Raw genomic sequence first — 13131 nt, 5'->3', positions numbered from 1 at the left:
TTTCCTTATTGACCATATTTAATGCTCTTCACCGTTATCAAATTATAGTTCCTCAGCTTCGTTAACTAAACCTCACCCTTCAAACTTCAACTCTGAAGTTGAAGTGAAAAAGACATAACCAAGCCTCCATACGGCCTAAAAACATGGATGATTGTTTCCGGGAAAATTCTACGGAAACACCTGGTGGGTCTTCTTCGCTGACAGAATACCCCCAGAATCTTCTTCCCCTGAGCCACAAGCTAGCCCAGCCAGAGCACTTTAAGTAAGGGCTAATCCTTAAGAGCGGTTATCGATTACAGAGCGGGAGAAAAGAGATGGCCCTCTCGGGCCACTCCGAGCTGTCCGTCTTACCTGAGAGCTGGTCGAGAGGCTCCTTTGTCTTCGGCGGGGAGAGCGAGAGATGGAGACAGATAGCGAGAAGAGAGTGAGTGGATGAGGAGAGAGTGGCGCCAGCAGGTTTAAATATCACCCCCTCCACCTCCTACAGCCCTCCTCTTCCTCCTCCTCCTCCTCCCTTCCGCTCCTCTCCTCCCCTTCTCAAGCTCTTCCCTCGGAGGATCTGTTTCTCTCCATCCTCTCATCCCCCTCTTCCTCCACCCCTCCTCCCTTGCTCTCTCTCTCTTTCTCTCTCTCTCTCTCTCTCACTCCCTCCTTCTCCCCTTGTTCACGTGCCATCACAAGAGCTGTTTGACCTCATCAGGCAGTTCGTCGGGCAGGCACAGAGGCGGAGATGGCAGCCACCAGGCCTCCCAGAGCACTACTAGAGCAGGTGTCTGTGCAAAATCAAGAGACCACCGCACATTGTTTCTCCCGGCATCCTATGATGAAACGAGTTGATGGTCATATTGAAAATTGCAGTGGTCTCTTGATTTTTTTTTCCAGAGATGTAAACTGAGCCTCTGTTCCAGACAGGAAAAATTGCTGCCTTTTAAGTATGACCCTGTATGTGTGTGCATACATTGGTCAGTTCATGTATTCAGAGATGTGTGTAAGGTCTAGCGAACTCACATGTGAGGATACAGTAATTTCCCGCATATAAGCCGCATTGTGTATAAGCCGCAGGACAGTGTTTTATGCAAGCTAAAAGACACAAAACCATATTAACACCATATTAACTGCCCCCCTGTATTAACCTCATAGCTGAAGAAATTTTGCAAAATCAATGTATAAGCCGCTGCTAATAGTCGGGAAATTACGGGTATGTATTCGGCAGAGCAGCATCTTCACTGGTGGACGGGAGAAGATCAAAGGACATGCATGTGTAGGCACAGATAGTCATCATTGTTATTGATAGATACTCACTGGCCCTAAGGTGAATAGACAAATGGATCCACACACGCGGAAAAAGTGCTTAGTAAGATAGAATGGTAGTCTGTCAAAACAAATAAACTAAACACCAAACCAAACACTGGCTCCACTGTGGTAATTAAGTGTGTGTGTGTGTGTGTGTGTGTGAGTGTGTGTACCCGTGTCAGTGCGTGTTTTGGGGGATTACTGGCATGCCCCAAAGTGTTGATAGTGAGCTGGCAGCAGAGATCTGGCTGGCAAGGCCTTCAAATGGCAAGAGGGGAGAGGCATGAGGTAACAGGTCTTTTACACACACACACACACACACACACACACACACACACACACACACAGGTGTTTCTGAGCGACACTTGAGGCAGTGAGGGTGTGTGGTCAGGGGCAGGCTAGTGGGCCAGGGTGGACGGGGGTCAATAGTGGGCTGATTGTGTTTCACCGGCTGGCTAAGCAGCATCACTCATGAGAAATCCAAAGTGCTCTTGCATCCCTAAATGGCAAAAGCACCAGGACCGTCAGGACGCCAATTCATGGGTATCATCAGGTCCCTTTCCACAGGTGTATTAATCAAGCACCATGCAGCCTGTATTGATTAATCAAGGTGCTTGATTTTATACACCTGTGGAAAGGGACCTGATGAAACCCATGAATAGCAAATCCCTACTGCAACTGTGTAGACGCCATAAATTATATATATTGCTATTTATTATTTTGTACCAATCTTTTTTTTGTTTTGTTTTTTTAGCCCAGGTCATGTTTCCATTATATCAACACAAGAATCGTTTGATTTGTACCACAGTTTAATACTATCTAGTCACTGTTTCAAATACAATGAGCATACAGTTGTTACAATGTTGTCTGTACTACAAGTACCATGATGTATTTGTTGAGAAAAGGCTAGTGCGAAGCATTAAGTATGATATCATGAGATTAGATGTACTGGACTTAATGTCATTCACAAAAGAATTACTGGACTGTCATGTATGGGGTGTCCATTTAAAAATGAATATTTAATACAGGCCCAAGTACATATCAGTACAGAATTAATGTTTGATAAAAAGAAATATTCGAGTTATTACAGCTGCATATAAATAGTGTCAAATTGAGTACATGATTTCATATTCAGAGCAATAACATGGTATAGACATTTTAGTGGTTTCTTTTGTGTGAATTAGAGAATTTTAATACACATATTAGAAGCAAGACTACCCACTCTGCAGCCATCCAATATAATTCAACATTTTGACACCGATTTCACATTGTGGTGACTGCACTCAAATGCAAGGATGCAAATGTGTAAACAAACACCACAAAACACATGCAACACATCATTTGATTCCAGGGGTCATTTGAAGGGTGGTGGAGGGGGTTGTTTGCCCCGATTTCACCACCAACTTTCCCAAGGACTAAGCTGGCACCACAAAGGTCACAGACAATGGAGAGGGTCTGAGCTCACAGCGCCCAATCTCAAGCCTTACAAAAGACAAACAAAGTGAAGCCACACCTGACACCCAACAAAATGTCTCTCCTGTACGTTTCCCTGTTATGTCTGTGTTTACACATCCGACATGCACAAAGGCACACAGGTGTTTATTCTTTACCTTAGTTTTGGAATGTACAGTACTTATCAACTAAGTACTTCTGTACCACCCATGTGTGTGTGTGTGTAATAGATGTGTTATATTTGTCTCTCTATTTCCCCTATCTGACTGCATGGGGCTAGTTCTGGGTAATGTTGCGTGGACACTGGCTCGTTCCCAGGGGCCTCCCTGTGTCAGGTGCCCTGAACCAAGTGGCTATTTTTGGGCTCCAGGGCCACAGGGTCTCCTGGTGTGGATTCCGTCCCCAGGTGCCTTAATTATTTACCCCAACAAGCCTTTATTAGGACACCAAGCACCCGCCTGTGTACGGCCTGACAGGCCAGTGATGAGAGGAGAAACGGCACACACACACACACACACACACACAGACACACACACACACATTTCACCCTTGACCAACAGAGAGGGAGAGAGAGAGAGAGAGAGAGAGAGAGAGAGACCAGACGGTCAGAGAGAGAGAGAGAGAGAGAGAGAGAGAGAGAGAGAGATTGGATGGACAGGGTACAAGAGACAAGATGGTGAGAGAAAAGAGAACAAGAGGACACACTAGACAGACCGAACGCAGACGTGAGGATTGGGAGATGATCAACTGCTATATTCCTAAGTACACACAAAAAGTGCTGTTTCAATTCCAGGCCGAGATGACGAGAACATTTCACAGAGATAGCTGTCAACTGGGCAGCTGTTATGTAAACCAGGGAAAGGTGACAGATAATAAGAATAAAATGTCTAAAATAATATTGAGCATTTTTGTAAAGAAGAGCGAAACAGAAAAGCTTTCCTTTTGCTACCTAGAACAAACTAAGGTAGGCACCAGAATATGCTTCTTCTGTGCTTTTGCCTGAAGACACAGACACCGGAGAAAGAGAGAGAGAGAGAGAGAGAGAGAGAGAGAGAGAGAGAGAGAGAGAGAGAAAGGAAGAAAGAGAGAGAGAGAGAGAGAGAGAGAGAGATGGAGAGGAAAAGAAGAAAGGAGAGTGGACGGAAGACAGATGGTAAGAGAGGAGAACAGGCACCACTTACTGATGCAACACTAGGATCTGAAAACCCTTCTGTGACACAAGCGTGGGGGTGGGGGTGCTGTGGGGTGGGGAGGATGATTGACAGGAGGAGGAGGGGGCAGCCAGAGACCACAAAAGGGGTGGTATCACTCTTACTGGGGATGGATGCACTACACCAGACGCAGTTAACCTGGAGGCCAATGAGACTAATGGATATAGAGAGGCTCTCCACTAATGTTTGGTACAAAAGATACTATTTAGCTAAACGACTTGTTTGTTCCAGGTTAAAATCTTCCGTTGGGGTTGCAGAAAGTTTGTAAACATTTGTAAGCCACCACAGGTGTGTAAGTGTGTGTGCGAGTGTGAGTGTGTGTGTGTGTGCAGTGTGTGTGTGTAGTGTATGTGTGTGTGTGTGCGTGCATGTGTGTCTGGTACTGTTGCACACGCCTTGGTCAGGACACACACACTCTCTCTGCAGCAACTCTAATTTGGCTCAAACTCTTCACAGGATTCACATTCAAAACCCTAACCTCGCCTCCCTGTTAGTCGCAAGCAGCTAGGAAACGATGCTTTACATGATGGCGAGCTCTTAAAACATGAATTCAGGAGAGGTTTACAACGACCGACAGCTTTCAAAAAGAGCTTGGATAACGCAACCTGCCGGTCAGGTTTTCGGATGTTTCGTTTTTGTCAAAGCAAGGCTATGAAGACGATGAAGAGATGTCAGGACTCATATTGGAAAGTAAAGTACTATCAAACAACAATACAAAAAACAACTAAAAACAAACAACCACAGGCAAAGGAAGTATGAAGATGACGTCTGTATACGACACAATGCTTCTACACTGGAACACGTGAATTCTATGGCACGGAACTGTGTAACGTAGAGTATTCTAGAATTCAACCAAAAGCGTTACAACAGGGCTCTTGTTTGGCTTTTTGGGAACAGTTATTGTCTAAGGAGATATGATATAATAAGAACATAAGACAGGGGTCGAGCAGGAGATATTAGAGATGGAGATAAGCTTTTGGGGGGGGGGGTCACTCCTCTACGAGGCCTCGTCCTCCTCCGTCTTCTCCTCGGCCGTGTTCTCCGCCGCTGGCTCCTCCGGGGCCTTCTCCGCCTCCCCGTTCCCTGCCGTGGGGGCAGCGGGCTCGGCCGAGTCGAGTCGAGCCCTGTCGGCGGCCGGCTCTTCCACCGTGGCGGCGGCGGTGGCGGGGGCAGGTTCGGCCTCGGCGGCGGCCGGAGCCTCGGACTGCGTGGCGGCGCCGTCGTTGCTCTCGGCCGGCTTGGACTCCTTGTCGGAGACGTGCTGATTGCTGAGGTTGTTGGCCATGTAGCCAATCAGCTTCATGTACTCCTGGAAGCTGACCTTGCCGTCGTGGTCCTGGTCCAGGCCCTCCTGCATATTTTTCACAGCATCCTTGCTATCCGCATTCTACAATCCAAAACATAACATTACATTACAATACATCACATTTAGCAGACACTTTTCTTTTGTCCAAAGTGACTTATATCAACTATATTACAAGGGATTACATTGTCCCCGGGGCAACTTGCGGTTTATCCAAAAATTACATAACATGACATTAAATTATATTATAGAACACATGAATCTGCCCATGTTCATGAGTACATTATCCTTTTGGTAAAAGGGTACAATTTCAAATATCACTTTTCTATTACCCAAACTCTCTCTTCTCATGTAGTTACCACCTCATTTGTAAACCTTTTCACAAAATACAATTGTGGTTTTGAACATACATGCAGTTCACTCATCGAAAGTAAAACATGTCTATAAAACAAGCATTTCAGACACGATCAAACGAGATTATGATGAGCCTGATAATGGCGATAACAGCTGTGAAGATTCAGGCGATATCAGAGGTATGAAACTATGGTATGTATGAGCCAGCTGGCTTGATTGGTATGTGCTCTTGTGTCCAATGAAAAACAAGAGAATCTCACAATGAGGAGGCCACCGAGTTGGTTCTTCACCAGGCTCTGGAATTCCTTTGAACTCAGGTTCTCTTTGCCCTTTGCAGACTTGAGGTAGACCGACACCACTGTCTTGATTGCTGACTCCATGTTTCTGTTGACAGGGGGCAGAAAATGAGAAAAGACAATGAGATTACGATGAAGAACAGGAAACAGCACAGGGTTCTGAGACAACGTCAGACTGCTCCAACACATGGCACAGATCAGGGAGAGAGGGAAGCCTTCTGAGGGGGGTGGTGGTACAACAGTTAGCATCTCTAAGTTAGCATCACTAACCATCTCAGGTTCGATTCCTCAACGCTACGAGTCTTTGTAAGCTACTCTGAACTAAGGTGACCAGTTGTCTCAGACATAATCCCAAAAATGTGGGGAAAAAAGGGGACATTTTCAGTTTGACCATCAATCTGATTGAAATACATTCAAGTTGTATCTTAAAAAAATGGGGACATAGGTCGTTTTTCTGTATTTCCCCGGGGACAGGCAGCCAAAAACGGGGACTGTCCCCTGAAACCGGGGACGTCTGCTCACCCTACTCTGGACTGACTCTGGACCTACTCTACCTTTACTTAACTTGGGTGTTCCCATGCTTCCTTGCCTGCGATTTCATTCACGCTGCTAAGGCAGTCTGGAAATAGCCTGGCACGCCCTCCCAGTGACGTAACACCTTTGGCGTTGCTGGTCTCTTGTCTGGTCAACTGCTAATCGGGAAGGATTTCTGAGTTCCCGAAATCTGCGGAACTGCCCCCTTTGCTCGAGAACCAATCAACTTTGAGCAGCTCCAACGGCTCTGGATAGAGGCGTGTTCAAGGAAGAGGAAAGAGTGTTGTTATTGGTTTAAACTCGGCAAACCACTTTCTGACATCGACCAGTAGCAAATCGAGGCACTTAAAGGAGGCGGGTCAACCAGCGCTTGGAGAAACCGTGTTAGCACAGGCTCTTGGTCAGACTAAAGTCTCGGGGCAAGGCGATGATGAGCTATGCACAGACGCATTTGATAGACATCTGTGGCGCCCACTGAACGGATCTGGGCATTTTTTCAAATACGAGAAAATGAACGTTTGGTTGCCTGATTTGAGAAGTGGTAAGCGCTAGCCAGGCTAACCTTTACTACCACCACTGCCACGATGCTACGTACTGTAGCGACACCATGTCCACATAGAGATGAACAGCCCACGTTGTGAACCATGACAGGAGGCGAGCAGACGACCCAGCACAGTGGCCGAGGCCGCGGCCATATGAGCTAAGGCCAGGGGTGAGAGCTGGCCCTGCAGAGAGACAGCTCGCTGGACACAATGGCCACGGCGATCTTTGATAGGTCATCTGATCTGCTGAGGTCACAGGAGGACGACATGCCTCCGGTTACAGGAGGGATTACCTGCCGCCCGTCTCATTCTCCCCTCTCTCTCTCTCTCTCTCTCTCTATCCATCTCTCTTGGTTGTTGTGTGTCTCTATCATACTCTCTCTCTCTCCCTCTCCTTCTATTGATCTCTCTCTCTCCATCTCTCTTGGTTGTTGTGTGTCTTGAATATACTCTCTCTCTCTCCCTCTCTCTTTATCTTTATCCATCTCTCTTCATTGTTGTATGTCTCTATCATTCCCTCTCTCTCTCTCACTCTATCATTGTTGTATCATCTACAGTGTACAAACTTCTCTCACCACCACACGTATCCCTCAGTGAAGTGTGTGTGTGTGTGTGTGAGTGTGTTTGGGGGTGTTAACAGGATGTCTGCCCTCAGTTGGACTTTGTCATTTCATAAGCGTCTGACACGCTGCTGACAGAGGATAAGGCCCTGCTACTCCAAGAATGATAGGCATGTCCGTGTGTGTCACAGAGAGCGAGAAAGAACGAAAGACAGAGAAATGGGTGTCTTACCTGTGAATAGATGTGTGTGTGTGTGTGTGTGTGTGTGTGTGTGTGTGTTCATTTGAGTTTGTGTGTTTGTGTGTGATAAACAACCAATGAAACCGAAAGATTGACAGGAGGAAATACCAGAGGATGAGTGTCCTCGTGTGTGTGCGTGTGTGTGTGTGTGTGTGTGTGTGTGGAATGTATGACTAGCCTGCATGTGGGAGAAGTGCCACTCTCTACTCAATTCCAGATATGCCTACGTGTGTCGCGAGAGACAACGACGATGCGAGTTTTTGATGACCCGGGACGTGACAGATAGGCTACAGAATGCAGTGACACTGGGCAGAAACACAGCGCGTTCTACCAACCAATAACGCAGCAATGGAGGAAAATACCGATCATTACAATCTGCATCAGTCATTAAAACATGCATGGAATGCCTCGGGTAGCTCCAGGCCTACTCTTACGAGCCATTTCTTTACTTTCACAAATGCTTCGGAGTGTGAGGGCATAGAGAGAGAGAGAGAGAGAGAGAGAGAGAGAGAGAGAGAGAGAGAGAGAGAGAAACAACGGCAGCTGCGAAATGGAGTGACTATCGCTGGCGGTGGCGCAAATATCAGCACTGATTATTTAATGAAGCCATTTTGCGAGCGAGAAAACAGCAGTCTGGCACAATGCATACCGCAGCAACTGAAACATCTGCACATTCCTTCTACTAACACTTGCAAACGTCGCATACACACATACACATGCACACACACGCAGATACAGACACTCATACACACAGAGACAGACAAACACACACACACAGACAGACACAGACACTCACACACACATGCACATACACACACACGTGCACACACAAACATACACATACACATACACATGTGCACACACATGTGCACACACACACACACACACACACACACACACACACACACACACACACACGCACAGACAAACACACAGGAAAATGCTAGACACGCCAAACCCCATGCCATGTTATGAGTGCCACCACCCCATCCTGCAGGCATTGGACAATTAGGAAACACGCCTATTAGCCTAATTAGTGTAAAAAGCGGGGAATAGGAAAGAGCCTGGTGACGAACAGGGGGCCATATTAAAGTCTCTGGTTTCATGGCCTGTTCGAGCAGCCTGCATCTGAGTGCTAGCTAGCAGCACGAGTAAACGAGAGAGAGAGAGCGAACGAGACAGGAAATTAGCCGTGGGTTTGTGTTCCATCGTGACGAAGGATTTGCCATAGCCTACTGTATAGGCCCTGGGCAGTATGGGCCTCGGTCCAGACACTGGTCACTCAGGAGGATTAAGACACCAGGAGGAGTTGTGTTCTGACTCTCGTCCTCCAGCATCCAGTTCACAGAGGGACTCGGCACGTAGCCACGTCCTATAGGGTGCACTGGATGTGGCCAAGAGACAGATAGGCTTTGGTTAAGGTGTCATTTAGGTTCAATTTAGCCGTTCTGTCCATAGGTAATCAGGGTGGGCTACTTACATCCAAGGCAGTTTATGCTAGGGGCACCTAAAAGTTCATCATTGCTCAGCCTCCATAATAAAAGCAGGCTTGAACTTCCAAAACAAGGCTTGTTTTGGTGTTATATGTCAGGGATATCCAGATTTAGGCCATTGATTGGAGGTGCACTGAATTCTCCACAAAATCTTCTCCTGCTCAATGATTTCCGATTCATACATACTTCTAACTAAGATGATCTTCTAAGTAGGATACCACAAGTGGGTTTTAAGAGGATATATACCATCTGGCTCTTGTCTACATGGTTGTCTAAGGAATGTGGCGCCTGTATTTCGTTCATGGAGAGATGTGGCTCAAGCGCCTGAGTGAAGCGCCACATTTCAGAAATATTTCCTGACGCAGTATACTACGACTCACTGGAACTCGTGTCGTGCCAGTCAGTTCATGCCAGGTGTCACTTCGCAGCTCACCTGGGGTCTCGTGCGCTAATCCCCTTGAGCCCTAGACCAGTCGGGCGCGCCACAAGGTCAGCACCTCTCTAGCTTTGCCATTTCTGTCCACGCGTCTCATTTTTTATTTACCCTTCTCGTCCTGTAACACCGCGTGTCGCTGATGACGGCCGCGCTTAACCCAAAACTCTCCTCCAGACAGCACGTGGGATGTCGCCTCCATTCATTAATACTGGCTAATGAAGTTTGGGCTTTCATTACTTAAGCAACGTCAGCACGGCGGAACGCTCCGCGCCCCGTTTCGACACGAGCCTGCCTTAATTCCCATTATTATACGCAAACGCTTTTAAAAAAAGAGTATATAATTAAATAAATACCCAAAGCGGTCTCTAGTTTCCATCCAGAGCTCAGAAGAGATTGAGTGTCGCGTTTCCAAACAGGCGAACGTGATACGCGCGCTATCTGAGTAATGACAATACGGCCGCTCGTGTGTCATGAAAAATTAACAGAGGAACAAGTTAGGCGGTGAATATAAACCGCACCAAAGGCTGTAACTGTGTGTGTGGAGCTTTTTTCTTATTTCATTAGGCTATCACGCGTCTAAAAAAAAAGCCCATTTCATGCTCACGGACAACCGCACTTGTGCCAGTAGCTGTCAATCTGCTTACGCCCTGTCCAGCAGCCGAGCCCTAGCCAGGCAGACATATAGCCCAGAATTATTGATTCAAATATCGCCCCGTTGTCTGGAGACGAGGGCCATTATACAAACAGCCATTACATAAAAAAAATAAGCAAACAAAATGAATGAAAACTATTAAGGAGAGCATGATCAGCTTTCGTTGAACATATCACTCAAAAGTTGTATGAATCCCAACAGGCCAAGACTGCATTCTGTAAGTTTCATAATACTCTTGAAAGGGGATCGAGAGTTGCGTAAAATCAACCGAGAGTCTGTTATATTTGGCCTTCAGTCCTTTAATTATTCATCGGTTAACAAAGCGCAGCTGATCCCGATAGGGAGACTCGGTCTCGATTCTGTCAAGAGGGCTCCTCTACCATTATCAAGGTATTTTGCCTGCGTGTGCCATCCAAATAAATTCGGCCCATAAACTAGATGATATTCTCGTAACTTTCTTGACTCGATGGTTACCGAATATTTTATTGCAGAGTGAGTTTTGTAAAAGCAAACAAAAACTTGGTATGAAGTTATGCCTCGCAAATTGCAATAGTCTCTGGAAAAGTGGTTTCGTAGACGCTGTCCAGCATATCCGCAGGATGGTCATGAAGTTGAAAGGGTGTACCTAAAACGTGGCGTTTAAGTTCCTTTCAAACCTCTGCAGTAATAATTTCAGTTAAAGCGAGTTAGAAAACATCAAAACTTACCCTAAAGTTTGTGAAGAACTGACGCGCAACTGGACTGCCACAGGACTGTACGGTTCTTTTCTGCTTTTCCGTTTTCCCCACTGCCTTTACAGCTCAAAAACTTGCCTAACTAGTAGGGCAACAGAATCTCTTCCGTGATTTAGTTTTTTCTTAAACTTTTCCCCCTTCTGACAAGTCAAAGGGCGTGTACCTGGAGAGAGAGAGAGAGAGAGAGAGAGAGAGAGAGAGAGAGAGCAATATAGAGAGAGAAGACAGGGAAAAGAAGGGAGGACAGTTGGGAACAGTTTTTGGGGAGGGACTAGCCTTGTGTGTGATAGCCTTACAAACTTATTTTCCTTCAATTACAGATATCTCTAGTGTTTGACTCCTTTACGTCATGCGTGCTTAGAATGCAATCCCAGGCCAATGATTTGGGTTTGAGGAAGAAAATAGGATTCCTGCTAGACAGAACTGGCAGGAAGGGAGGAGAGAGAATGGAGGAGGTTGATGTTAACCCTTCAGCTCCATCAGAACACTCTCATTGTCTTTTGACAATACAGCTCTTGGACACAGCCTCACGAAAGAGAACCAAAACACCATGTGGTCTTTGCATTGAGGTTTGCCCCACAAATGTGTGTGCGCGGGCATGTGTTGTACATGGGCCTATGCCTGTGTGTGTGTGTGTGTGCGTGTGCGTGCGCAATGCATAGCACACCAGTGAACACGCGTTAGTCTGTGTGGACGTGCATAGAGGTCCTCAAGTTGGCACAGACAGAGGCCTGAGGGCACCACCAGTCTCCATGTTGCAACACAACAGTGAGCCAGCTCTCTATGTGTCAGTCTGCACACGCTAGTCATAGCACAGCCACACCTCTCTGTCCTCTGTGTGGGTGTTTAACCAAGATACAAGGTCCTCAGGTCTCCTGGGCAGCATCAAAGCTGAGCCCTGCGGACACACACACCACACCCAGCTAGTAGCCGCAGCTGGACAGCTTGCTGCTGCCGGACTTAGCGGCAGAAAGACGGGGGCTTTCTTCGAAGGGCGTGACGCATTACAATCCTTCAGCAAACACTTGCACAGGCGCCTCAACACGCCCAGGCGTTAATCAACAATGGCTGTTCGATTTCACAGAGCTGCATTAGCGGTGTGAACCGGTTCCTAGGCCAAATAGCAAATGTAAACACACACACACACACACACACACACACACACACACACACACACACACACACACACACACACACACACACACACACACACACACACACACACACACACACACACACACTCACACACACACACACACACACACACACACACACACACACACACACACACACACACTAACTCAAACCTGTCCGCTACTTTAGTCTGGATCCCAGGTGAGTGGTTTTGTGGATAAGGAGGAGATAATGTGTGTGTGTGTGTGTGTGTGTGTAGTGTAGTGTAGTGAGTGCCTTAGTATGTACAGTCAAACAAGCAGGCAGCTTCAGTGCCATGGTGAATACGGTGTATCAATGAGATTAAATGAACTGAAGGAGTTTATCCATGGAATAATAAAACATGAAATATTTCTCCCTCTCTCTCTCTCTCTCTCACACACACACATAGTTATAAGAAACTTTTAATATGATATCGGTATGTGAATTCAGCAATATGTAGTATGCTCCGAAAGGGCCCAGAAGGACTATGGCTCCATGTGGCCATCAGGTAACACTAGCAAGGCCATAATGGGTCATTTTGGCCCATAATAATGTTTATAAAAAATGACTTAAAAACTTGACTTTAAAAAGACTAAACAGTTCTGCTGGTGAAATTTTGATTCTAAATTTCAAAGGTCAAGATGACTGCCTTGGTAGATCTAGAAGTTTTTGAAGTTCTTCAAGGCATGACATGCATAGCAGCCCATGAGGATTCGTCTCCACATCGTCATCATGTTTGTGGTGGAGTTAAGTTACACTCTAATTACGCTATTAAATCATGGAGAGAGGGAGAGCGAGAGAGAGAGAGAGAGAGAAAAAAAGAGAGAGAGAGGGAGGGAGGGAGGGAGGGAGGGGGAGAAGCATTTGGGATGGGG

The 13131-nt window shown here is 46.5% G+C and overlaps 1 protein-coding gene across 1 annotated transcript; it reads right to left on the bottom strand.

Annotated features, from left to right (window-relative positions):
• Positions 1–2293: 2293 nt before the first annotated feature.
• Positions 2294–11230, bottom strand: s100u (S100 calcium binding protein U). The gene is made up of 3 exons (XM_062529435.1): positions 11075–11230; positions 5874–5997; positions 2294–5343 (listed from the first exon to the last, which is right to left on the bottom strand). The coding sequence occupies exons 2-3, from the start codon at positions 5991–5993 to the stop codon at positions 4954–4956; spliced, it is 510 nt and encodes a 169-aa protein (XP_062385419.1). The 5' UTR covers positions 5994–5997; positions 11075–11230; the 3' UTR covers positions 2294–4953.
• Positions 11231–13131: the final 1901 nt, after the last annotated feature.

The sequence above is a fragment of the Sardina pilchardus genome, chromosome 24 (assembly GCF_963854185.1).
Source record: "Sardina pilchardus chromosome 24, fSarPil1.1, whole genome shotgun sequence".
Lineage (NCBI taxonomy): Eukaryota > Metazoa > Chordata > Actinopteri > Clupeiformes > Clupeidae > Sardina > Sardina pilchardus.
The sequence above is the reverse complement of the archived record's forward strand: the minus strand, read 5'-3'. Positions and strand labels throughout refer to the sequence as shown.

Coding starts and splice junctions, on each gene's coding strand:
- s100u (XM_062529435.1), bottom strand. CDS start 5,993: ATGGAGTCAGCAATCAAGACAGTGGTGTCGGTCTACCTCAAGTCTGCA. Junction 5,344..5,873: donor AACTCGGTGGCCTCCTCATT/GTGAGATTCTCT, acceptor TTTGGATTGTAG/AATGCGGATAGCAAGGATGC.